At 47.7% G+C, this 24,198-nt stretch overlaps 1 protein-coding gene across 4 annotated transcripts in view; it reads left to right on the top strand.

Moving 5' to 3' along the window:
• XDH (xanthine dehydrogenase) overlaps positions 1-24,198 on the top strand; it is a 153,223-nt gene that overhangs the window by 84,230 nt on the left and 44,795 nt on the right. For all 4 annotated transcript variants that reach the window (XM_029593031.1, XM_029593030.1, XM_029593032.1 and 1 more), the window contains 4 exons: positions 7,298-7,417; positions 11,277-11,373; positions 12,927-13,051; positions 13,787-13,920. In XM_029593031.1, the coding sequence (XP_029448891.1) occupies positions 7,298-7,417; positions 11,277-11,373; positions 12,927-13,051; positions 13,787-13,920 (476 nt within the window). The remainder of the gene's footprint in view (positions 1-7,297; positions 7,418-11,276; positions 11,374-12,926; positions 13,052-13,786; positions 13,921-24,198) is intronic.

Genomic DNA, 24,198 nt, shown 5'->3' with positions numbered 1-24,198 from the left:
TTAAATCAAAACATTACAGTAAGGATCTAGACTAACAAATGAAATTGAAAATTAGATTGAAAAATGGCCAATTCAAGCACCAATAAGGAATAGTAGTTTAAAAAGTAATCATGACTGGACCATTAAAAATACTGCAAAAATCAGTACAAAAATAATAGCAAAAATTGTGTTTAAATCAAACTAACTCATAAAAATTCAGCAAGCATTCTCCCATATGCAGTGAGCAGCCAGCAACATGTTACTACATATATTCATGTTCAACGCACTGATTTGAATAACAGATTTGCCAATACTCCAGCAGAGCTATTGTTTCAGCAGAAAGACGGATATCTTCAGGGGGAGAACCTAGAACAAATGGCTAACTTTTAGGTGGCAAATATCAAATATGCTGAAAATCATATTCAAGAGAATCTCAAGCAAAATCTCTTTGCCTGACACAGCACTTCTTTGAACTTGACTTTGCAAAACCGTCAAGAAGTCATGATACTGTCTGAATGCAATCCTTTTAGTGAGGGAAATCAAACTTCCCTACATTCTCTCTCCCATTTTTTTTTTTCAAATTTGGGACTACTATTTGTCACAAATTAACTGTACAAAACAATATTACACTGTAATTTACACATACATGGAGAGCATAATCATAATACATTTCTATCATGACTGGACATCTACAATCATAATAGGCTCTACACCCAGTATAGGCACTCTATTGCATGGATTCTTCTCCAAATATTACATTAATAAATCATGAAATATGAATTATACAGATTGAATAACTTTCCACATTCTTCCTGTGTCAACGATACTCCAGATTTCCCAACCGGCCCCAACATGTCACACCCAAAACCTCCAGGACTACTGTCAGTCCCTGTCTGGGGAAAAAGGTTTACCCCATAGCCTTCTGTAAAACATGTCCCGTTACTCTGCACAATGGTCACCACACATCAAAGGCACAGTTTAAATCAGACAACCACCCAATAATCTTGGTACACTTGGAAAACGCGCATTAATACAAAAGCATTCTTACTGCTAGGTTATGGATGGATTCTTGCACAATCCGGTTGCATCAGGATTCTCTCACCATCCTTTGGTTGAAGAAACATAGGCACACGTCACATTTGTCCCAATTGTAACCTGAAAAGGAACAAGCATATTAGACAGATGATCCTCCTCTTTCCTGTAAAGAAGCCCACTCCAGCCTTAACTCTTCTAGCTATACGTCTACATAAATCTCATCACATCATGTTACAGAGAATCTCACATTCTCGCCATTCAGTAGGAGCACTCGTTCCCACCACATCGCTTTGTTGTAGCAGATGTTCTTCACATACATTAAACACAAAGAATTGAATTTCTTAGAATTCATGTTTACCATGGTCAATACTCCACTGAACTACTGTGTCTGAGGGGTGCACAACAAAATATCACCAACTCTATGCCCTTTATCCATTATATACTACCAAGTCTTTAGAATTCCATTTCTGTGAGACTATTACTCCAAACTCTTCCTGGCTTCTTGCTTCCAAATTTAACAGCTTCCAGTTATCCAAGCTTCCTTATTGCTAATTCTCCAAATAAGAAGAGTTAGAAGAATAGTAGAAAGATGATACAATTAAATCAATTAGCATTAGTACTAGTCAAGATATTCCTTCAAACCGAGTTTAGTCGCAGCCAAGCCCATACACCTGAAATATAATAAGTGGTTATGGATATATATGCACTTTAATATGAGATACGAGAAAGCTAGAAACTATTTCATGAAAATTTTATTCATTTTATAGCAAGGTATTTGTTTCCAAACAACATTTCTCAATGTTTCCCTTCGAAACAGTTTCCCAAAATCAAGTACATCCCATCAAACAGGTAAAGAAATTTTGTTTCATCATTTTCCCACAGAATGGTATAAAAAATTCAAACAAACAATTTTGGCAATGATTACCTGCTCACTTACGGGTAGATTTTAAAAGGGCCACGCATGCGCCCATAAACACGTGGAAAGATACGCGCTATTTTATAAAGTATTTGTGTAGGCTATAAAATACTCTTCATGCATGTTTGCAGCTTTACAAACATTTTGAGAGAGAGAGAGAGAGAGTCAGCCTGATACTCAATATATGGACCTTTGTAAGGGGGCACTTTGATTCGGGGTGAGCTGCAGTGTACAAATAACTCCTCTGGTTAGAATTTTCATCGCTTATAAGGTCTAAAATTCTTTAATGATGTCAATTTTACAATGAATACCTCTGAATGTGTAACACCGGGCAAATTTTAAATCCCCCGCATGCGGGGGTTATGCGCGCGGCAGGGCCTTGCACTTATTTTAGAAGGGGCCCGTCTGTGCGCGTAAACCCAGTACACGCATAAGTGCCGGGCTCCTTGAAAGTGGCATGCCAGGGGGGGGGGGCGTGTTCTGGGCAGGGAGAGGCGGGGTGGGGCGGGCCAGGACAGCGCCATTGTTCACTGTCCCAAAGATCTGGCTTCCTGTGATTGCAATTTACTTCAGCTCGGGAAATGAAGTAAGTTGCTGAACAAAGGTAAAACCCCCCCCAAAAACCTTGGATTTAGGGGGTGGGGAGGAGAGGGGAAGGGTAGGGAAGGTGAGGTAGGGGGTAGGAAAGTTCCCTTCCAGTCCGCTCCTTTAATTGGAGTGGACTGGGAAGGAACTGGGGAAGCCGGGATGCTTTGCCTCACAGGAATTTCCTAAGTCCTTCCCCCTTGTGCGCGACACCTGCACATGCGCGATCGGATTATAAAATCCAGCGCACCTGTGTGCACAGCCCCCGGATTCTATAACAAGCGAGCCAGTGCGCGCTTGTTATAAAATCGGCACATCCATGTGTGTGTGCCGGGTAGCAGGCGCACATGAACATGCGCATGCACCTTTTAAAATCTACCCCATACTTTATAAAATAGCACGTATCTTTGTGCACGGCGAAATGTGCGCGTTTATGGGAACATGCACGGCCCTTTTAAAATCTACCCAATACTGTTTACCTGTCTAAAAAACCCCAAAATAAACCAAGATTTATCTAAAAATCGCTTTACTTGTTCTTGCTACATAATAACAAAGGCTATGCCGATTCCAGTTATTGGATAAGAACTTGCTAGGGCAGCTCAATAGCAGACTCCCTGCAACAAAGAAAACACCTTTTTCCTTTTCTTTCTTTATTTTCAATAACCCCAAAAGCAGATTGCAGGTAATGTTTCAGTTCATGGCTATCTCTCTCTCTCTCTCTCTATCTTTCTTTGCAAACAAAATCCATGTTTTCAAAGAGACAATTATGATTAGTAATCTGTCTCTTACCTATTATTGGCTACAGAGATGAATATATACTGTATCACTTACCTAAACCTTGATGCAGAAGTATGCCATTTGCCAGTTTAAATTTCAACCTTGTCTGATAGGCTGCTAGAGAAAAGTTAATTATATTACGTTATATATACATAATATTCCCTCTTTACTGGAATGTCCTCAGGGTAATATTGTTGGCCAGCAAATGGCTTCCAGTCAATAGGATTACTGGCATCATTTGTAGTTGTTAGGCACTAAGGTCTCTTCTTCTCCCCCATTTATTAACTATTCAAAGGTAAAATACAAGCTTTGATTACCATCATAAACAAGAGATACTTGCTTTTCTTTTGTCTTTCAGAAGAACATTTGCTCTCTTCCACAATTTAACATTTCCTAACTTCAAAAGAAGTGGCCAGGGCTGTCTCGTTTGTTACTGAATTACACACTAGCTAGGCAGAAAAAAGACAATTTAAATTAATAAATGTTCCTAAGCTACTGATTTACATATACACATCCTTATTTGGTACTGTTGGACCTGAGATTTATCAAGCTGTCTCACCACCATTCCACTTACTGGGGTAAAGAGAATTTCTGTACGATAACTGACTCAGATACCCCACCTATTTAATTAATTTATTTATTTGAACAATCTATATTCCGCTGATCTGCAAATCTCAGCGGATGACAATGGACTTACATAATACAATTAATCGACATACATACAAACTATTCTGTAGACAGATCAAAACAATGACAAAACAAAGCAAGACAGACCATAGCAGAAATCTTGAACATAATTAGCTGCAAACTATGCACCAGGACATTGGAGCCCAAGCCAATCTATCACAGCAAAAATCAGCTAGAAAATGCCAGACTAAAGAGAGAGGATTTGAGTATCTTTCTAAATCGGAACTAATCATTCTCGGATCTAATTTCCTCACAGCTCGATACAGTAAAGTTCAGTTGAAGATTTCTCGTCTGTAACGAGCTCGCTGCGCACAATTCGGACGCGTAAGGCAAACCAGCGATACAGTCTCCAGTTTTGCGTGTCCGTAGCGCTTCTTAAAACAGACGCGTAACCCTTCCCGCACCCGGCATGTAAATGAACGAATTAGCTGTATAATGAAGGAATTAGCTATTCCCCTCCGATACCGTAACGGGCACTCAGGTTCTCTCATTAGTAACGCACTGTTTTGCCGCGGCCGTAACGTGTTAGTTTACCGCCTCCCCCTAGTAGGAGTTAGGACTGTGAGTCTAGTAACAAATCCATCGACACCGCTTAAGACACTCAAAAACAATAAAACACAATTTAAAAAAAAAGCGATACAGAGATGATCGAGAAAATGTAATGATGTGGGACACATAAAACCTGTCAGAAGAAAAAATAAAAATTTTTAAATACCTGTCGGAGGGCCGCGTGGGTACAGGCGGCGGTGGCGGGAGCCGGGTGGTCGCGTGTTAAATCTAGGCCGCGGGCGGGTGGGTGCCTGTTCCAGGCGGCGGCGGCAGCGGCGGCGGGGGGACACGCGTTAGTTCAAGACGGGCGGCGGGTGGTCGCGTGTTAAATCTAGGCCGGGTCCGCACAGGCGCGCATTCATTCATTCACTGCCGGTGGGGGCTGCCGGAGAGGCAGCCCCCACCGGCAGTGAATGAATTCATTCATCCAGGCGGAGGAGCCGGCTGCTTTCACCACCGGCTCCTCCGCCTGGATGAATGAATGCGCGCCTGTGCGACCCCTGCGATTCAGCGCTCAAGGCAGTCACATGCCGTGACGTCACGCCTTGAGTGCCGAATCGCATTCATTCAATGCCGGTGGGGGCTGCCGGAGGCAGCCCCCACCGGCATTGAATGAATGCGCGCCTGTGCGGACCTGGCCTAGATTTAACACGCGACCACCCGCCGCCCGCCGGCCGTCTCGAACTAACGCGTGTCCCCCCGCCGCCGCTGCCGCCTGGAACAGGCGCCCACCCGCCCACGGCCTAGATTTAACACGCGACCACCCGGCTCCCGCTGCCGCCGGCCGCCTGGACCCACGCGGCCGTCTGAAACTAACGCGCGTCCACCTGCCCCCCCCCGCCGCCCGGAACAGGCGCCCACCCGCCCGCGGCCTAGATTTAACACGCGACCACCGGCCCCCCGGATCCCGCCGGCCGCCTGGACCCACGCGGCCCTCCGACAGGTATTTAAAAATTTTGATTTTTACACTTCCTGGTGCCTGTCATTTCAAATGTCATTTGAAATGACAGGTACCAGCGCACCCAGGTTACTGTATAGGCGCTGTATTAAGCGCCTATACAGTAAAATGGGTTGCGCGGGCATAACCCTTCCCTACCGCTTTAAAGCCGCCGCATGCATTTGCATGCGATTAGAGGAGAGTATCGGGGAGTTAGTGAAGAGAACTGTGCGTGCGGGGAGGAAGGGTGCGCCTGACACTACCTCACTGTTTCTACCTCGACCTTACTGTCTCGACCTGTCAGTTAGTCCGATCCATAGAGTAGGGCCGGCTGTGTTAAATATCCATTTGTGAGATGCAGCTAATCCAGCTTGTTTTAGAGGAGGAATTTCTAACAGATACTGAGCAGAAGAGCACAGGTAGTGGCTAGGGTGGTATTGCCTGAACAAGTGATGCGATACAGGGTGGAGCAAGTTTGTGAACGACCTTAAAGATCAAGGTGAGGGTTTTAAACTTCACACACCAGACAATCGGCAGCCAGTGTAGGTTGACTAAGACGGGTGAAATGTGGACACGCAGCTAAGATCTGGAACTTAGTCTAGCGGCAGAATTTTGAATTAGTTATAGTGGGTGAGGGTAAGAATTTGGAAATCCCATAAACTAGGGCATTGCAGTGATCAAGTGAGGACAGGATGAGAGATTGTGTCACAGTGCAACAGTCAAGAGTAGCAAAGAAAAGGCTTCAGAAAGTGCAAAAGATGGGAATTTATAGTAAGATGATTGGACAAAAGAATTAATATATGGGTGCAATGACAGGGAAGGGCCGACTAGTATCCCCAAGTTATGGGCACTTAGTTGGATCAGAATGGAATGCCTGTAAAACAAAAAAGTTGTGGTAGCATTAAAAAGCATGACACGAGATAAAAACAAAATTTCAGTTTTCTTGTCATTGACAGAGAGCTTGCTTTCATACATCCATTCCCTAATCTTGGTCCTGCAAACAGAGAGTTTTTTTTCAAAAGCAAGATCCAGTGTAGAAGCTGTGCTGGTAGTTGAGTGTCTGACATTTTAGATGCATTGTATAGTCTGCTGTTGGAAAATGAAATATTGTTTTAGCAGAGCTAGAAATTGAGCTAACACTGAGCTGCTGTTTTTAACCTCCAATCAAGCTGCGAGGGCTGATCCCACGCCTGGAGTTGGTGAGTTGAAGCCCAGGAAAGGAAGATGGCTCCTACTATCATGATGGGCCATGTCAGCCAACAAGCGGCGCTGGAGGTGCACCTTGGAAGAGGCTCCGGTCCCCTGAACCTCCCAGGCATGCTGTCGGGGAAAGGAGGAGTAACAGAGACCTCTGGGGAGAAAAAGGGAAAAAATGAGTTTAAAAAAATGTATCCCAAGCTGCATTCCAGGAAGTAGAACGGGAGCATTGTGCTTACTCTGCACAATGCTCTACATCCCATTATTTCTATTTAATTAGAGTAGGAGGCCCTTATTTAGGAGTTAATCACTTTTTATTACACCATCACTGCTCGCTGTGCCATGCTAGAGTGTTCACATGGTTTCCATGGTCCTTCACCCAAGAGCTTATTAATTAAGTTTGAGCAGGAAGGCAAGACGTGACTTGCTCAAGATGGCGTAGTGAATGGTAGACGGGGGAGATGAATTACGCAGGGTATCTGGGCTTGCTGTGTTACTCTTCTGGACCTGGTGGTTTCAGCATGTGACCAGAAGGTGCTACAAATGACATCCTGGCCTGTTTTTCTTCTTTCGCCCTCCTTTCTTCTTCACGTTGGCTAAGCATTTACCGTTGAATCCCTTCCTGCCTGTATTAGGTCACGTGTGTTGGACACGTTGTCGGTGGCGTGGTTGCGGACACAAAAGAACACGCTCAGAGAGCTGCCAAAGTTGTGAAGATCACTTACGAAGAGCTGACACCCATCATCACAATACAGGTGAAATGCCCCAGGAGCAGGCGCTGATTCGGTCTCTTAACCCCCGAGTTTATGGCTATTCTTACTCTTTGCTCCAAACAAATATTGCGGTGCAAAGAATTTCTGGAAGAAAGTGGTGTAAACAGGGCTGTCCTTGGTGGTAAACCCTCTGAGGACTGCACTTTCAGAGTGGAGGTGCATCAGCTGAATGCAAAGTATCCAGTGTGCGGAGAAGGCATGACGTCTTCACTTTGGAGGTGTATTTGTGGCCTGTTACTGTGGGGAGCCCCATGTAGGCACCTGCACCTTTACCACTGTTCGTGGCCCAGTGGTCAGAATAAGGTACTGGGAGCCAGGTAGCCGTGGTTCAAGACCTTTTGCCACTAATAATCATCGTGAACCTGGGCAAGTCATTTTGGGGGTCTGCCTAATTAACTGGCACTAGAACTGGCTTGGTGAAGTGATCCACCTGCCCGTCTTAACACCAGCGTGACATCAGGCTTGAATGCCCCCGCTGTACTGAGTGAATGATACGCAGAAGGGTTTATCATGGCCATGTCAAAGACAGCCCAAAGCGAAAATTAACATGGGGCAACCTTCCCCACCCCCCACAAGCAAGAAAGTCCGACAGGGCCAGAGCATAGGCAGCGGTTTTAGCGCCACAGCAGGCAAGATGGTCCCCCCCAACGCTCTCTCTCTCACTGTTGAAGGTTTTTTCTTTTTTTTCTTTTGGGAGAGTGAGGGAACCTCTGACCGAAACGAGTGGGGGATCTGGAAAGGAAGAGGAGAGGGGGGGTCATGGACCCGAAAGCTCAAGCTCCACTTTAGGGGGTAGCGTCACAGGCCACGGAGGCTGAATGCTGCTTGAGGGGGAGGGGATGAGGGGTCACATACAGGGCCTTTTTAAGGCACTAGGATGGGCCCCTCCCCACATAAAATCTGTGTGCAATTTACGAACTATGGACTCAGCCGATCCTTGTTAAGACCCAGAGAAGATAATATGGCATGTAAGTTAGCTTTCTTATTTTACTTTCTTTTTTATTTTTCCATTTTATTTGTGTTACATTTTACCTTCTTTTCTATTTTTACCTTCTTTTCTATTTTTACCATTTTATTTGTAAGTTAGCTTTCTTATTTTACTTTCTTTTTTATTTTTACCATTTTATTTGTAAGTTAGCTTTCTTATTTTACCTTCTTTTTTATTTTTCCATTTTATTTGTAAGTTAGTTTTCTTATTTTACTTTCTTTTTTATTTTTACCATTTTATTTAATTTTTTTGGGATCAAGCTTGGCCCCATTTGCCCTATGGATGAAACGGCCCTGGTCACAGCCCTTGAGGTCCTTCATAGATTTGGGTCCAGGGGGGACACGGTGGAGTGCTGCAGCCATGAAGGTCCATGCGGGTTCCTGTGGGGGCCTGAAGGACTGTTGTTGTGTCCTGTCAGGGGGTGAGGGCGGGTCTGGAGGCTCGCATTAAAGCAGAGTTATCTCTCAATATTACGCCTCCCAGGTGAAAACGCTGGAGAAAATTCATTTAATTTTAGGGCCCTAAAACTGAGGTTTGGTGCTGAAAATCAGTGATAGGCACTTAACTCAATTCCCCCAATCTGCCTCTGGCCTCGCCCACTTTTTTGGGATCTAAACTTAGTGGCCTAATGAAAATAGGAGCCTAAATTTAGGTGCTCATTTAGGAGGATCTAGGTGTCTAGATCTTTGAATATTGCCCCATTAGACTGTAAGCTCTCTTGGGGAGGAACTCATTAGGCCTGAATGTAATTTGGTGCCAGGGCCCTGATTTAGGGAGCTATATAAATGGCAAAATAATAATAAACAATTAGGGGGCTACGCCCCTGCTCCCTTCACTCGCCAGCCTCGCCAGATACCCCCCTCCCCGCCTTTCCCTTCTCCCTCACTCATGTGCCTCCCCTCTCACTCCTCCCTTCGTTCACCCTCCTCCTCTGTCTTCCCTCCCCTCTCATTCACTTTCCTCCTCTCCTTCCCCCCCACTCCTCTCTCCTATCCCTTTCCCCTCTTTCTGTCCTCCGTTTGTTTTTCCATTTAATTTTTTTTATTAAGCAAAATCAGCTCGAATGACGAGTAGCCAAACGCCGCAACGCAGAGGGCGCCCAGACAGCGAATTGTAAGACCTCCATGCGACGAGAACTAGCGACGCATTGAAAAACAAAGTCGAGGTTACGCCTAACGTCTTTAGATCCCTCCCATAGGAAAGTTACTAAACGAGAGAGAGCGCTCTAGTCCATCATGCCTGTGAGGGTAAGACAGGGTCAAAGAAAAGCTTGTGGAGCACTTTCAGGACAGACAGGTTTAAATGCCGTGCAGTAACGTTAGCTACGTCCATGCAAGATGAGAGGCAAGAAAGGTAAGAGTAAGAATGAAAAATAACCATGCTAGTGCTCTGCGCCTTGACTGGTTTTCAGCCACTTAATAATATAGGGCGTGCAAATCTTTCCAAATCTGGGCAAGAAACCATTTTTTAATAGCTGTTAAGTTTCCCTGAGCTGAGGAAAACACAAGGTACTCCTATGTGACGCTGCTTCTACGCCAACTCGCATTTAGCTCCTAGCAGCACCTGCGTAAGTAGTTTGTGCTCCAGTGCAGGGGGTATCTGATCTGGGATCTCCAGTAAAAAAAAACGATTTAGGACCTCGTACCACAAATATCCCTGTGAGTAATGAGAAAGATGAAATAATCTCATCCCACAACTTCTGTAACTCAGGGCAACCCCCACCGTAAGTGAGAGATTGCAGCCCTCTCTCCACATCCCCTCCAGCACCCCTGCTTGACTGCTGGAAACATCCTATGTAACTTATCCGGGGTCAGATGCCATCTCTTACTATCCTTCTGCCTTCCACTCCTCGCCTCCTATCCCACTGCTCTCACTTCCCCCTCATTCATCCCCCCCTTGTCTCCTTGTCCACTCTTCTTACTCACCCCTTTCCCATCTTCACTCATACTCTCTCCTTCTCACTCACCATCCTTATCCCACTCCTTCCACTCACCCCTCCCCCATCATTCACCTCCTTTCTGTTCTCTCTCTCTCACTCCCTCCCTCCCTGCCTCCCTGCTTTTCCTTCTCTCACTCATTCACTCCCTTTTCCATTTCCTTTTCTCTCACTCCCTCCCTCCCTCCCCTCTATCTATCTCTATCTCCTTTTTCACTTCTTTGACTCACCTCCCTTCATCTCTGACTCTCCCCTCCCTTCTTTTCCTTCTTTCTCCCCCCCTCTACCTTCCCTCCCACTCCACACCTTCCACCTCGGACACAACCACTGATCCTTGTCCTGCTCCTGCGCCGCTGTTCTGCTGCTCCCGCCACCCCTTGTCCTGCTGGCTGAGGTCTCCTCTCACACAGAAAGCAAGGGGTGCCATGGACACGGCCTGCGCAGCTCCAAGTGGCACAGGGGTGAGGGAGATCAGGGAAGAAGGGAAGGAGACAGGCGAGGCTGGTCGGGGCCGTGCTGCTGCCACCGAAGGCTTTTCTAATAGGAGAGGCAGGTGTTGGGCCTGTCGGTCTCCAAGCTCCGGCTTCTGCTTTCGTCGCCGCTTCTCCTCGCCTGTTAGGGGCTCCTGTGCCACACATGGCTGCCACATGGGCCATGCTGATCCCGGGCTCCTGACATTTTTATAATATGGAGAGATAAAAATACTGTCCTGAAAAGATGTCAGGGTCAGACAATCACTTGGTCCAGCTTCCGGTGCAAGCCGTCATTACAAATCAAAGCACAGTGCAGTCCGGTCCAGGGTGCTCCTCTGGCCCGTGAAGCTTACCAAAGCCAGAAGGAAATAAATCCTCAGCTTTATCTTGTCCTGCTCCTCATTCTTCCAAGCAAGTCAGCACGTGTAACTCTCATGTTCCCAGGAAGCCATCGAGAGGGAGTCCTTTTACAAGCCTGCCAAGAAGATCGAGAAAGGGGACGTCCAGCAAGGGTTTAATGAGGCGGATCACAGCATAGAAGGTGCGTGTGGGCGCGTTGCCCTTTTCCCCATTGCTTTGCGCAGCGGCACTGGTTTCGTGAGACGCTCTCCATGCTGGGTAGAAGGGGCAGGGAGAGAAGAGGGCGATGAGAGCGTAAAGTGTCCAGCAGAACAGGTGATCAATCCCCTGAGAGAGGATGAAATCTTTTTTTTTTTATTGGGGGAGAGATTTAAGCAGCGCACTGATCACAGCCGGGATCTGAAGGCTCGGCGTCGGCCGCTGCATCACCCAGAACTGGGAATCGCCATTTGCCGTAACGTCGCCCGTCAACGGGCCAGGCGGGAAAAGGCTCCACGGGCAGAGGGAGGCAACTCCGATCCCCAGGCGCCACGAGCTGGTCGGGTTTTCAGCGTCTCCACCATGAATACGCACGAGGCGCCTTAGCCTGCCATGGAGGCAGCGCGTGCAAATGCATCTCATGAATATTCATTCTGGATATCTCGAAATCCTGATCGGCTTGTGCCACCTGAGGACCGGAGTTGCTTACCCCCCTGCTCTACAGAGCCAGAGATACCCGCAGGTAATTTCCACAGCAGGGAGAAGACATATAGTAAGAGAATAAAAACAAATCATAGAATGTGCATCACTTTATTCCCACAGGACTGCCCGGGAAAGAGGAAGTAAATGCCAGGGTCACACGAGGGCACATGACAGGATGCCGCTCCTTGTAAAACAAAAAGCGGGCACTGTACGACTAAAAATGGGATATTCTGTCTCCTGAAAATGGGCAGGGCCATGGCAGGGAAAGAAATGAGGGCGCTCTTGTTGCCGATTTCCAGCGTCGGGCGCCTGACTCGAGCACCTGTAAATAGGCGAGTGAAGAGCAAGTCTAAAGATAGGGGCCTCGGTGGGACAAATTCCCAGCCTGAAACTGAGGTGCCTAATTTCAGCAGAAATTTCGCTGTTTTAGATGCTCGGCCCATCTGCCTGAGAGGATTGAGACACAAGCAGACTGGGAGGCAGTGTTAACCCAAGGCCCTACCGAAACTCGGGTTTGATCTCCTGCCACCCCCCCCCCCCCCCCTCTCTCTGGAGGGAAGCCCAGGAGGTTCAGCAAAAACCTTCCAGGGAACCCCAAGTGTACGAGGAGGCCAGCAGGGCTCACTGACCTGGGTTTTGTTCTTCATTAAGGAATTCTGAAAGCAATACAGAGAAAGCCGAATCGTACAGTTCTGAATACTTAAAGGTATACAGGGGGGTGTGCACAAGCAAGCACCCCCCAAGGTTTATGTTTTTATAACAAGCATGGACCCACAGAAAAAGCAAATGCGAATGGCTGCTTTGTGCCTGTGGCAAGTTCAAAACAAAATTGTGCCCGCATTTTTACTTAGAAAATCGGTGCAGAGTTCTCTGGGTATAAGTTTGCAAAAGCCCCCACGATGCTGCAGCCTTAGAGATCTGAGTCTCCTCTTCTGGAAAGAAATCGGGTGATGCTGTTTGCAAGCAAGGTTTGGCTGCCTCTTGCTGCTGCCCAAAGAGCAAACCCATATTCAGCCGGGCTGCTGACCTCCCTGCTTCCCCTTGCTTCCTTAGGAGAGATCCATATTGGTGGGCAGGAGCACTTTTATTTAGAAACCAACTGCGCGATTGCGGTGCCAAAGGGTGAAGATGGAGAGATGGAGCTGTTTGTCTCCTCGCAGAACCTGAAAGAGACCCAGGTACTGTAATATCCTTTCTGGGCGTCTGTCTGCATGCCACGTAGAAAACCAGACTGGTAAAGGCCTTGGAGCTCCATTGTCCCCAGCTCCAGCCGATGGGGCCTCTGTCAGGAAGGTTAAGACTTTGTCAACCGAAGCAGGATCGGTTTTAAGGTTACGAATGGGCATCGGTTTTTCAGAACAAGCCGATTCATTCCTGTTTTGTTTAGTTTGTTTTTTTTACCATATCGCAGGCATGGACTTGCATTTCTGATTGCCCGATGAGCAGAGGAACCACAGCTCCCTGCATGAATTAGGAGGTTCTGATTATCGGAACCACGGGTCCATCCTTGGAACAGGGTTAAGCCAGGGCTGGATTAGCCTGTTCCGGAAAGAATAGAGCCAGTGCAAGAACACCTTGTGAATATTCTTTCTGGATATTCAGAAAACCTAGACTTGTTGGGGAATTTTGAGAACAGGATTGGAAACCCTTTCCCTGGAAAGTGCCTTGGCAGTGGGCATGACCAGATAATTGTCTTTGCCATAACATTAGATGCCGTCACCTTCCACTGGCGACACCTGTCGGCACAGGCAATTGTGAAAATGGCCCTGATGATAGGTGACATCGCTTAAATCAAACCTCGACAGCAAAGAAATGGGAGTTAATGACTCGCTGTGTGACTGGGGCTTTTGGGGGTTGTAATATTCGCAGCCACCTTTTGTTTGCAAAACCTCTCTTTTCTTTTTCAATTGAAGGCATTTGCTGCTGCTGCCTTAGGAGTCCCATTGAACCGAATCGTCGTTCGGGTGAAGAGGATGGGAGGAGGCTTTGGCGGGAAAGAGTCCAGAAGCATTGTTGTCTCGACCGCGGTAGCCGTGGCCGCACACAAGTAAGTTTCCCAAGCTCCTTCCTCACCCAGTGCCGGAGTCGTCCGCCGCCGCCTCCTCACCTGCCGCGGGTCTGGTAGCTGCTGCCGTGCGTCTGATCGTCTCTCCCCCTCCAGCACAGCTTTGTCTGTTGCAGTTTCCTATAGTTCTGCAGGCATTTTTTTTTTTTTAAACCGGACTGAACTCTGCCACTTGCTAGGACATGACTGGATGGTGGGGGGGTTTTGCCTGTAAAAATGTTTGCAAGAAGTCTTCCCCTTTTTTTCTTTTACACATCAAAAAGTGGAATGAGAGGCTTAGCATTAGCATGGGAATGGAAGAGAGGGGCCTGCTGCTTATGCTTTATATTGTCTGAAGGATTTTGACTGTTTCTGTGGCATTGTACTGTATTGTGGGTGTGTATGTATAACCTTCCGAAATTTGATTTCAGACACTTCAGAGCAGATTACATTGGGAGGAGGAATAGCCTAGTGGTTAGAGCAGTGGACTATGAACCAGAAGACCAGGGTTCAAGTCCTGCTGTCACTCTTTGTGACCTTGGGCAAGTCACTTTACCCTACATTGCCTCAGGTACAAAAACATAGATTGTAAGCCCTCTGGGGATAGAGAAATACCTACAGTACCTGAGTGTAAACCGGTGTGATATCTCAATTGAGATGAATGTCGGTATATAAAAATAATAAATAAATACTGACCACTTTCTAACTGTTAACCTTATTTTGCCTTTTCACTTTCAAATGGCCAACAAGTCAACAAAGAGTCTTAGCATATCTTTAGTATGTAACAATGGATAAAAATAACAGTTTAGATGAACAAATAGATCAGATTGGGCCTGTTTCATTTTATCTCTCTGAATTTCATTGGAGATGCCTGAATTGGCCAAACTTACGGGCTGATTTGACCATTTCCAACCAATATTGCTGAGCTGAAGAAGAGTGAATGGTGTATCACTGAGGGTCTTGCCCAAATAGTCTGGGGAAAGGAATATGTCTGGAGAAACCAGGAGCTCTTGGATAAAACTTCACAGTCTTTTTCATCACCCCCGCTCAGATCCCATGATTAAACTCAATATTGGAAACATATGTAACCCCCGGGTAGTGGTTCCAGGTGATACTTGGTGCATATCCAGCATAGCTCTCTGCTTCAACGGCAGGGGGATTGAAGAAAAGTGGATCAATATACAGACAACAATCAACAAGGACTGAATTACATAGTCTGGGTAAACAAATAAGCATGGGTGTAGCTTGCTTATTGCGGCGGTTACTACCCCTAACTAATTAAGCTAGATGCAGCTCCAACACTGCTCTCTACTTTAATGGAGGGGGTGGAAGGGAAATGGAACCAAAAGGTGACTAAGAGCCAAGAGTAACAGATAAGTATGAGAGAAAAAAAAAAAGCGCGAAGCTTGCTGGGCAGACTGGATGGGTCGTTTGGTCTTCTTCTGCCGTCATTTCTATGTTTCTATATGTTTCTATATCTCAAATACCATCTCTGATAATATACTTCCCTTGATGTTACATTACATTTGTTTCCAAGATTCCCTGAAGTGGGGGGAAGACAAGTCTTCTAGGCCTTTTTTGCATTTGCAGTTAAATCCCAATTAGAAGTTATTGTCTACAGCAGTGATGAGTGCTCAGTTCACTGAACAGTAAGAAGCACACTAGAAACAGTGATTGCTTTTACTGAATTGATGAGCATTGACAAAATGTTCTTTATAGCGATATCTTCATTTAGAGATATTACAATCAATATATTTGTGACCTTCTTTAGTACTTTAACTTAAGAGATGTTTAAGCCAATTGTCCGAATTGTTATGTATAATTTTCCTTATCCTTCCTCATGGATTAGGGTTGGGGTGAACTTCCCTCTCATGTAGATGTTGATTAGAATGTTTAGTCCCATTAAAATGCAGAGTCTCATCTCCTACCTGTACTTTTCTGATCTCTCGTTCTCCTCAAAATATCACTTCTCTTCTTCCGTATTCTCCAAAAGATACGAGAGCCCTTGAAGGCGTTCACTGTAACGCCTTCCTCCTCTCCTTTGAATTTTGGAAAGTCATCCCTCCTTTGGAGACTGGTGATCTCACGGGTTCCTTCACAATGAAGAGACCTCTCCCTCGAAATTGTCAAAAACAAAAGCTGAGTCCCTAGTAAATGGGAACTAAAAAAAAAACCCACAAGAATAAACATTTCTTTACAAAACATAGAAAAACCTCTGAGTCCAGGAGGGTGGAACAACTCCCAGATAAAATGGTCTTTCACAAATAAAGAAAGGGCCTCTGGCTCCAGGCCTATCCCAGGTCTCATTTTGAGAACCCCAAAGGCCTTTCCCTTTCAACATAATCCAAAGCGGGGGACAGCCAGGAGCCTGCTCCCCCTGTGAGAGAAACAAAAATCTTCCACACAGTGAAATTAGAGGAACCCCCCCATCAGACGTCTCCCACATGGGGAAGTCAACCAACCACCCATCACAAAATTGGTTTAATCCTGACCTGGTAGAGAACAGGGGGTCTCTACACATACTGTATATCCAAGGTGAACCCCGACCTGGTAGAGAACAGGGGGTCTCTACACATACTGTATATCCAAGGTGAACCCCGACCTGGTAGAGAACAGGGGGTCTCTACACATACTGTATATCCAAGGTGAACCCCGACCTGGTAGAGAACAGGGGGTCTCTACACATACTGTATATCCAAGGTGAACCCCGACCTGGTAGAGAACAGGGGGTCTCTACACATACTGTATATCCAAGGTGAACCCCGACCTGGTAGAGAACAGGGGGTCTCTACACATACTGTATATCCAAGGTGAACCCCGACCTGGTAGAGAACAGGGGGTCTCTACACATACTGTATATCCAAGGTGAACCCTGACCTGGTAGAGAACAGGGGGTCTCTACACATACTGTATATCCAAGGTGAACCCCGACCTGGTAGAGAACCAGGGGGTCTCTACACATACTGTATATCCAAGGTGAACCCCGACCGGGTAGAGAACAGGGGGTCTCTACACATACTGTATATCCAAGGTGAACCCCGACCTGGTAGAGAACAGGGGGTCTCTACACATACTGTATATCCAAGGTGAACCCCGACCTGGTAGAGAACCAGGGGGTCTCTACACATACTGTATATCCAAGGTGAACCCCGACCTGGTAGAGAACAGGGGGTCTCTACACATACTGTTTATCCAAGGTGAACCCCGACCTGGTAGAGAACAGGGGGTCTCTACACATACTGTTTATCCAAGGTGAACCCCGACCTGGTAGAGAACAGGGGGTCTCTACACATACTGTATATCCAAGGTGAACCCCGACCTGGTAGAGAACAGGGGGTCTCTACACATACTGTATATCCAAGGTGAACCCCGACCTGGTAGAGAACAGGGGGTCTCTACACATACTGTATATCCAAGGTGAACCCCGACCTGGTAGAGAACAGGGGGTCTCTACACATACTGTATATCCAAGGTGAACCCCGACCTGGTAGAGAACAGGGGGTCTCTACACATACTGTTTATCCAAGGTGAACCCCGACCTGGTAGAGAACAGGGGGTCTCTACACATACTGTATATCCAAGGTGAACCCCGACCTGGTAGAGAACAGGGGGTCTCTACACATACTGTATATCCAAGGTGAACCCCGACCTGGTAGAGAACAGGGGGTCTCTACACATACTGTTTATCCAAGGTGAACCCCGACCTGGTAGAGAACAGGGGGTCTCTACACATACTGTATATCCAAGGTGAACCCCGACCTGGTAGAGAACAGGGGGTCTCTACACATACTGTATATCCAAGGTGAACCCCGACCTGGTAGAGAACAGGGGGTCTCTACACATACTGTATATCCAAGGTGAACCCCGACCTGGTAGAGAACAGGGGGTCTCTACACATACTGTATATCCAAGGTGAACCCCGACCTGGTAGAGAACAGGGGGTCTCTACACATACTGTATATCCAAGGTGAACCCCGACCTGGTAGAGAACAGGGGGTCTCTACACATACTGTATATCCAAGGTGAACCCCGACCTGGTAGAGAACAGGGGGTCTCTACACATACTGTATATCCAAGGTGAACCCCGACCTGGTAGAGAACAGGGGGTCTCTACACATACTGTATATCCAAGGTGAACCCCGACCTGGTAGAGAACAGGGGGTCTCTACACATACTGTATATCCAAGGTGAACCCCGACCTGGTAGAGAACAGGGGGTCTCTACACATACTGTATATCCAAGGTGAACCCCGACCTGGTAGAGAACAGGGGGTCTCTACACATACTGTATATCCAAGGTGAACCCCGACCTGGTAGAGAACAGGGGGTCTCTACACATACTGTATATCCAAGGTGAACCCCGACCTGGTAGAGAACAGGGGGTCTCTACACATACTGTATATCCAAGGTGAACCCCGACCTGGTAGAGAACAGGGGGTCTCTACACATACTGTATATCCAAGGTGAACCCCGACCTGGTAGAGAACAGGGGGTCTCTACACATACTGTATATCCAAGGTGAACCCCGACCTGGTAGAGAACAGGGGGTCTCTACACATACTGTATATCCAAGGTGAACCCCGACCTGGTAGAGAACAGGGGGTCTCTACACATACTGTATATCCAAGGTGAACCCCGACCTGGTAGAGAACAGGGGGTCTCTACACATACTGTTTATCCAAGGTGAACCCCGACCTGGTAGAGAACAGGGGGTCTCTACACATACTGTATATCCAAGGTGAACCCCGACCTGGTAGAGAACAGGGGGTCTCTACACAGACTGTATATCCAAGGTGAACCCCGACCTGGTAGAGAACCAGGGGGTCTCTACACATACTGTATATCCAAGGTGAACCCCGACCTGGTAGAGAACAGGGGGTCTCTACACATACTGTATATCCAAGGTGAACCCCGACCTGGTAGAGAACAGGGGGTCTCTGCACATACTGTTTATCCAAGGTGAACCCCGACCTGGTAGAGAACAGGGGGTCTCTACACATACTGTATATCCAAGGTGAACCCCGACCTGGTAGAGAACAGGGGGTCTCTGCACATACTGTATATCCAAGGTGAACCCCGACCTGGTAGAGAACAGGGGGTCTCTACACATACTGTTTATCCAAGGTGAACCCCGACCTGGTAGAGAACAGGGGGTCTCTGCACATACTGTATATCCAAGGTGAACCCCGACCTGGTAGAGAACAGGGGGTCTCTACACATACTGTATATCCAAGGTGAACCCCGACCTGGTAGAGAACAGGGGGTCTCTACACATACTGTATATCCAAGGTGAACCCCGACCTGGTAGAGAACAGGGGGTCTCTACACATACTGTATATCCAAGGTGAACCCCGACCTGGTAGAGAACAGGGGGTCTCTACACATACTGTTTATCCAAGGTGAACCCCGACCTGGTAGAGAACAGGGGGTCTCTACACATACTGTATATCCAAGGTGAACCCCGACCTGGTAGAGAACAGGGGGTCTCTACACATACTGTATATCCAAGGTGAACCCCGACCTGGTAGAGAACCAGGGGATCTCTACACATACTGTATATCCAAGGTGAACCCCGACCTGGTAGAGAACAGGGGGTCTCTACACATACTGTATATCCAAGGTGAACCCCGACCTGGTAGAGAACAGGGGGTCTCTACACATACTGTATATCCAAGGTGAACCCCGACCTGGTAGAGAAACAGGGGGTCTCTACACATACTGTATATCCAAGGTGAACCCCGACCTGGTAGAGAACAGGGGGTCTCTACACATACTGTTTATCCAAGGTGAACCCCGACCTGGTACAGAACAGGGGGTCTCTACACATACTGTATATCCAAGGTGAACCCCGACCTGGTAGAGAACAGGGGGTCTCTACACATACTGTATATCCAAGGTGAACCCCGACCTGGTAGAGAACAGGGGGTCTCTACACATACTGTATATCCAAGGTGAACCCCGACCTGGTAGAGAACAGGGGGTCTCTACACATACTGTTTATCCAAGGTGAACCCCGACCTGGTAGAGAACAGGGGGTCTCTACACATACTGTATATCCAAGGTGAACCCCGACCTGGTAGAGAACAGGGGGTCTCTACACATACTGTATATCCAAGGTGAACCCCGACCTGGTAGAGAACAGGGGGTCTCTACACATACTGTATATCCAAGGTGAACCCCGACCTGGTAGAGAACAGGGGGTCTCTACACAGACTGTTTATCCAAGGTGAACCCCGACCTGGTACAGAACAGGGGGTCTCTACACATACTGTATATCCAAGGTGAACCCCGACCTGGTAGAGAACAGGGGGTCTCTACACATACTGTATATCCAAGGTGAACCCCGACCTGGTAGAGAACAGGGGGTCTCTACACAGACTGTTTATCCAAGGTGAACCCCGACCTGGTAGAGAACAGGGGGTCTCTACACATACTGTTTATCCAAGGTGAACCCCGACCTGGTAGAGAACAGGGGGTCTCTACACATACTGTATATCCAAGGTGAACCCCGACCTGGTAGAGAACAGGGGGTCTCTACACATACTGTATATCCAAGGTGAACCCCGACCTGGTAGAGAACAGGGGGTCTCTACACATACTGTATATCCAAGGTGAACCCCGACCTGGTAGAGAACAGGGGGTCTCTACACAGACTGTTTATCCAAGGTGAACCCCGACCTGGTACAGAACAGGGGGTCTCTACACATACTGTATATCCAAGGTGAACCCCGACCTGGTAGAGAACAGGGGGTCTCTACACATACTGTATATCCAAGGTGAACCCCGACCTGGTAGAGAACAGGGGGTCTCTACACATACTGTATATCCAAGGTGAACCCCGACCTGGTAGAGAACAGGGGGTCTCTACACATACTGTATATCCAAGGTGAACCCCGACCTGGTAGAGAACAGGGGGTCTCTACACATACTGTATATCCAAGGTGAACCCCGACCTGGTAGAGAACAGGGGGTCTCTACACATACTGTATATCCAAGGTGAACCCCGACCTGGTAGAGAACAGGGGGTCTCTACACATACTGTATATCCAAGGTGAACCCCGACCTGGTAGAGAACAGGGGGTCTCTACACATACTGTATATCCAAGGTGAACCCCGACCTGGTAGAGAACAGGGGGTCTCTACACATACTGTATATCCAAGGTGAACCCCGACCTGGTAGAGAACAGGGGGTCTCTACACATACTGTATATCCAAGGTGAACCCCGACCTGGTAGAGAACAGGGGGTCTCTACACATACTGTATATCCAAGGTGAACCCCGACCTGGTAGAGAACAGGGGGTCTCTACACATACTGTATATCCAAGGTGAACCCCGACCTGGTAGAGAACAGGGGGTCTCTACACATACTGTATATCCAAGGTGAACCCCGACCTGGTAGAGAACAGGGGGTCTCTACACATACTGTATATCCAAGGTGAACCCCGACCTGGTAGAGAACAGGGGGTCTCTACACATACTGTATATCCAAGGTGAACCCCGACCTGGTAGAGAACAGGGGGTCTCTACACATACTGTATATCCAAGGTGGACCTGGTAGAGAACCAGGGGGTCTCTACACATACTGTATATCCAAGGTGAACCCCGACCTGGTAGAGAACAGGGGGTCTCTACACATACTGTATATCCAAGGTGGACCTGGTAGAGAACCAGGGGGTCTCTACACATACTGTATATCCAAGGTGAACCCCGACCTGGTAGAGAACAGGGGGTCTCTACACATACTGTATATCCAAGGTGAACCCCGACCTGGTAGAGAACAGGGGGTCTCTACACATACTGTATATCCAAGGTGAACCCCGACCTGGTAGAGAACAGGGGGTCTCTACACATACTGTATATCCAAGGTGAACCCCGACCTGGTAGAGAACCAGGGGGTCTCTACACATACTGTATATCCAAGGTGAACCCCGACCTGGTAGAGAACAGGGGGTCTCTACACATACTGTATATCCAAGGTGAACCCCGACCTGGTAGAGAACAGGGGGTCTCTACACATACTGTATATCCAAGGTGAACCCCGACCTGGTAGAGAACAGGGGGTCTCTACACATACTGTATATCCAAGGTGAACCCCGACCTGGTAGAGAACAGGGGGTCTCTACACATACTGTATATCCAAGGTGAACCCCGACCTGTTAGAGAACAGGGGGTCTCTACACATACTGTATATCCAAGGTGAACCCCGACCTGGTAGAGAACAGGGGGTCTCTACACATACTGTATATCCAAGGTGAACCCCGACCTGGTAGAGAACAGGGGGTCTCTACACATACTGTATATCCAAGGTGAACCCCGACCTGGTAGAGAACAGGGGGTCTCTACACATACTGTATATCCAAGGTGAACCCTGACCTGGTAGAGAACAGGGGGTCTCTACACATACTGTATATCCAAGGTGAACCCCGACCTGGTAGAGAACAGGGGGTCTCTACACATACTGTATATCCAAGGTGAACCCCGACCTGGTAGAGAACCAGGGGATCTCTACACATACTGTATATCCAAGGTGAACCCCGACCTGGTAGAGAACAGGGGGTCTCTACACATACTGTATATCCAAGGTGAACCCCGACCTGGTAGAGAACCAGGGGGTCTCTACACATACTGTATATCCAAGGTGAACCCCGACCTGGTAGAGAACAGGGGGTCTCTACACATACTGTATATCCAAGGTGAACCCCGACCTGGTAGAGAACAGGGGGTCTCTACACATACTGTATATCCAAGGTGAACCCCGACCTGGTAGAGAACAGGGGGTCTCTACACATACTGTATATCCAAGGTGAACCCCGACCTGGTAGAGAACAGGGGGTCTCTACACATACTGTATATCCAAGGTGAACCCCGACCTGGTAGAGAACAGGGGGTCTCTACACATACTGTATATCCAAGGTGAACCCCGACCTGGTAGAGAACAGGGGGTCTCTACACATACTGTATATCCAAGGTGAACCCCGACCTGGTAGAGAACAGGGGGTCTCTACACATACTGTATATCCAAGGTGAACCCCGACCTGGTAGAGAACAGGGGGTCTCTACACATACTGTATATCCAAGGTGAACCCCGACCTGGTAGAGAACAGGGGGTCTCTACACATACTGTATATCCAAGGTGAACCCCGACCTGGTAGAGAACAGGGGGTCTCTACACATACTGTATATCCAAGGTGAACCCCGACCTGGTAGAGAACAGGGGGTCTCTACACATACTGTATATCCAAGGTGAACCCCGACCTGGTAGAGAACAGGGGGTCTCTACACATACTGTATATCCAAGGTGAACCCCGACCTGGTAGAGAACAGGGGGTCTCTACACATACTGTATATCCAAGGTGAACCCCGACCTGGTAGAGAACAGGGGGTCTCTACACATACTGTATATCCAAGGTGAACCCCGACCTGGTAGAGAACAGGGGGTCTCTACACAGACTGTATATCCAAGGTGAACCCCGACCTGGTAGAGAACAGGGGGTCTCTACACAGACTGTATATCCAAGGTGAACCCCGACCTGGTAGAGAACAGGGGGCCTCTACACATACTGTATATCCAAGGTGAACCCCGACCTGGTAGAGAACAGGGGGTCTCTACACATACTGTATATCCAAGGTGAACCCCGACCTGGGAGAGAACAGGGGGTCTCTACACATACTGTATATCCAAGGTGAACCCCGACCTGGTAGAGAACAGGGGGTCTCTACACATACTGTATATCCAAGGTGAACCCCGACCTGGTAGAGAACAGGGGGTCTCTACACATACTGTATATCCAAGGTGAACCCCGACCTGGTAGAGAACAGGGGGTCTCTACACATACTGTATATCCAAGGTGAACCCCGACCTGGTAGAGAACAGGGGGTCTCTACACATACTGTATATCCAAGGTGAACCCCGACCTGGTAGAGAACAGGGGGTCTCTACACATACTGTATATCCAAGGTGAACCCCGACCTGGTAGAGAACAGGGGGTCTCTACACATACTGTATATCCAAGGTGAACCCCGACCTGGTAGAGAACAGGGGGTCTCTACACATACTGTATATCCAAGGTGAACCCCGACCTGGTAGAGAACAGGGGGTCTCTACACATACTGTATATCCAAGGTGAACCCCGACCTGGTAGAGAACAGGGGGTCTCTACACATACTGTATATCCAAGGTGAACCCCGACCTGGTAGAGAACAGGGGGTCTCTACACATACTGTATATCCAAGGTGAACCCCGACCTGGTAGAGAACAGGGGGTCTCTACACATACTGTAT

The sequence above is a fragment of the Rhinatrema bivittatum genome, chromosome 3 (genome assembly GCF_901001135.1).
Source record: "Rhinatrema bivittatum chromosome 3, aRhiBiv1.1, whole genome shotgun sequence".
NCBI classification, from domain to species: Eukaryota; Metazoa; Chordata; class Amphibia; order Gymnophiona; family Rhinatrematidae; genus Rhinatrema; species Rhinatrema bivittatum.
Note: the sequence above shows the minus strand (reverse complement) of the source record. Positions and strands in the feature narration are given on the sequence as shown.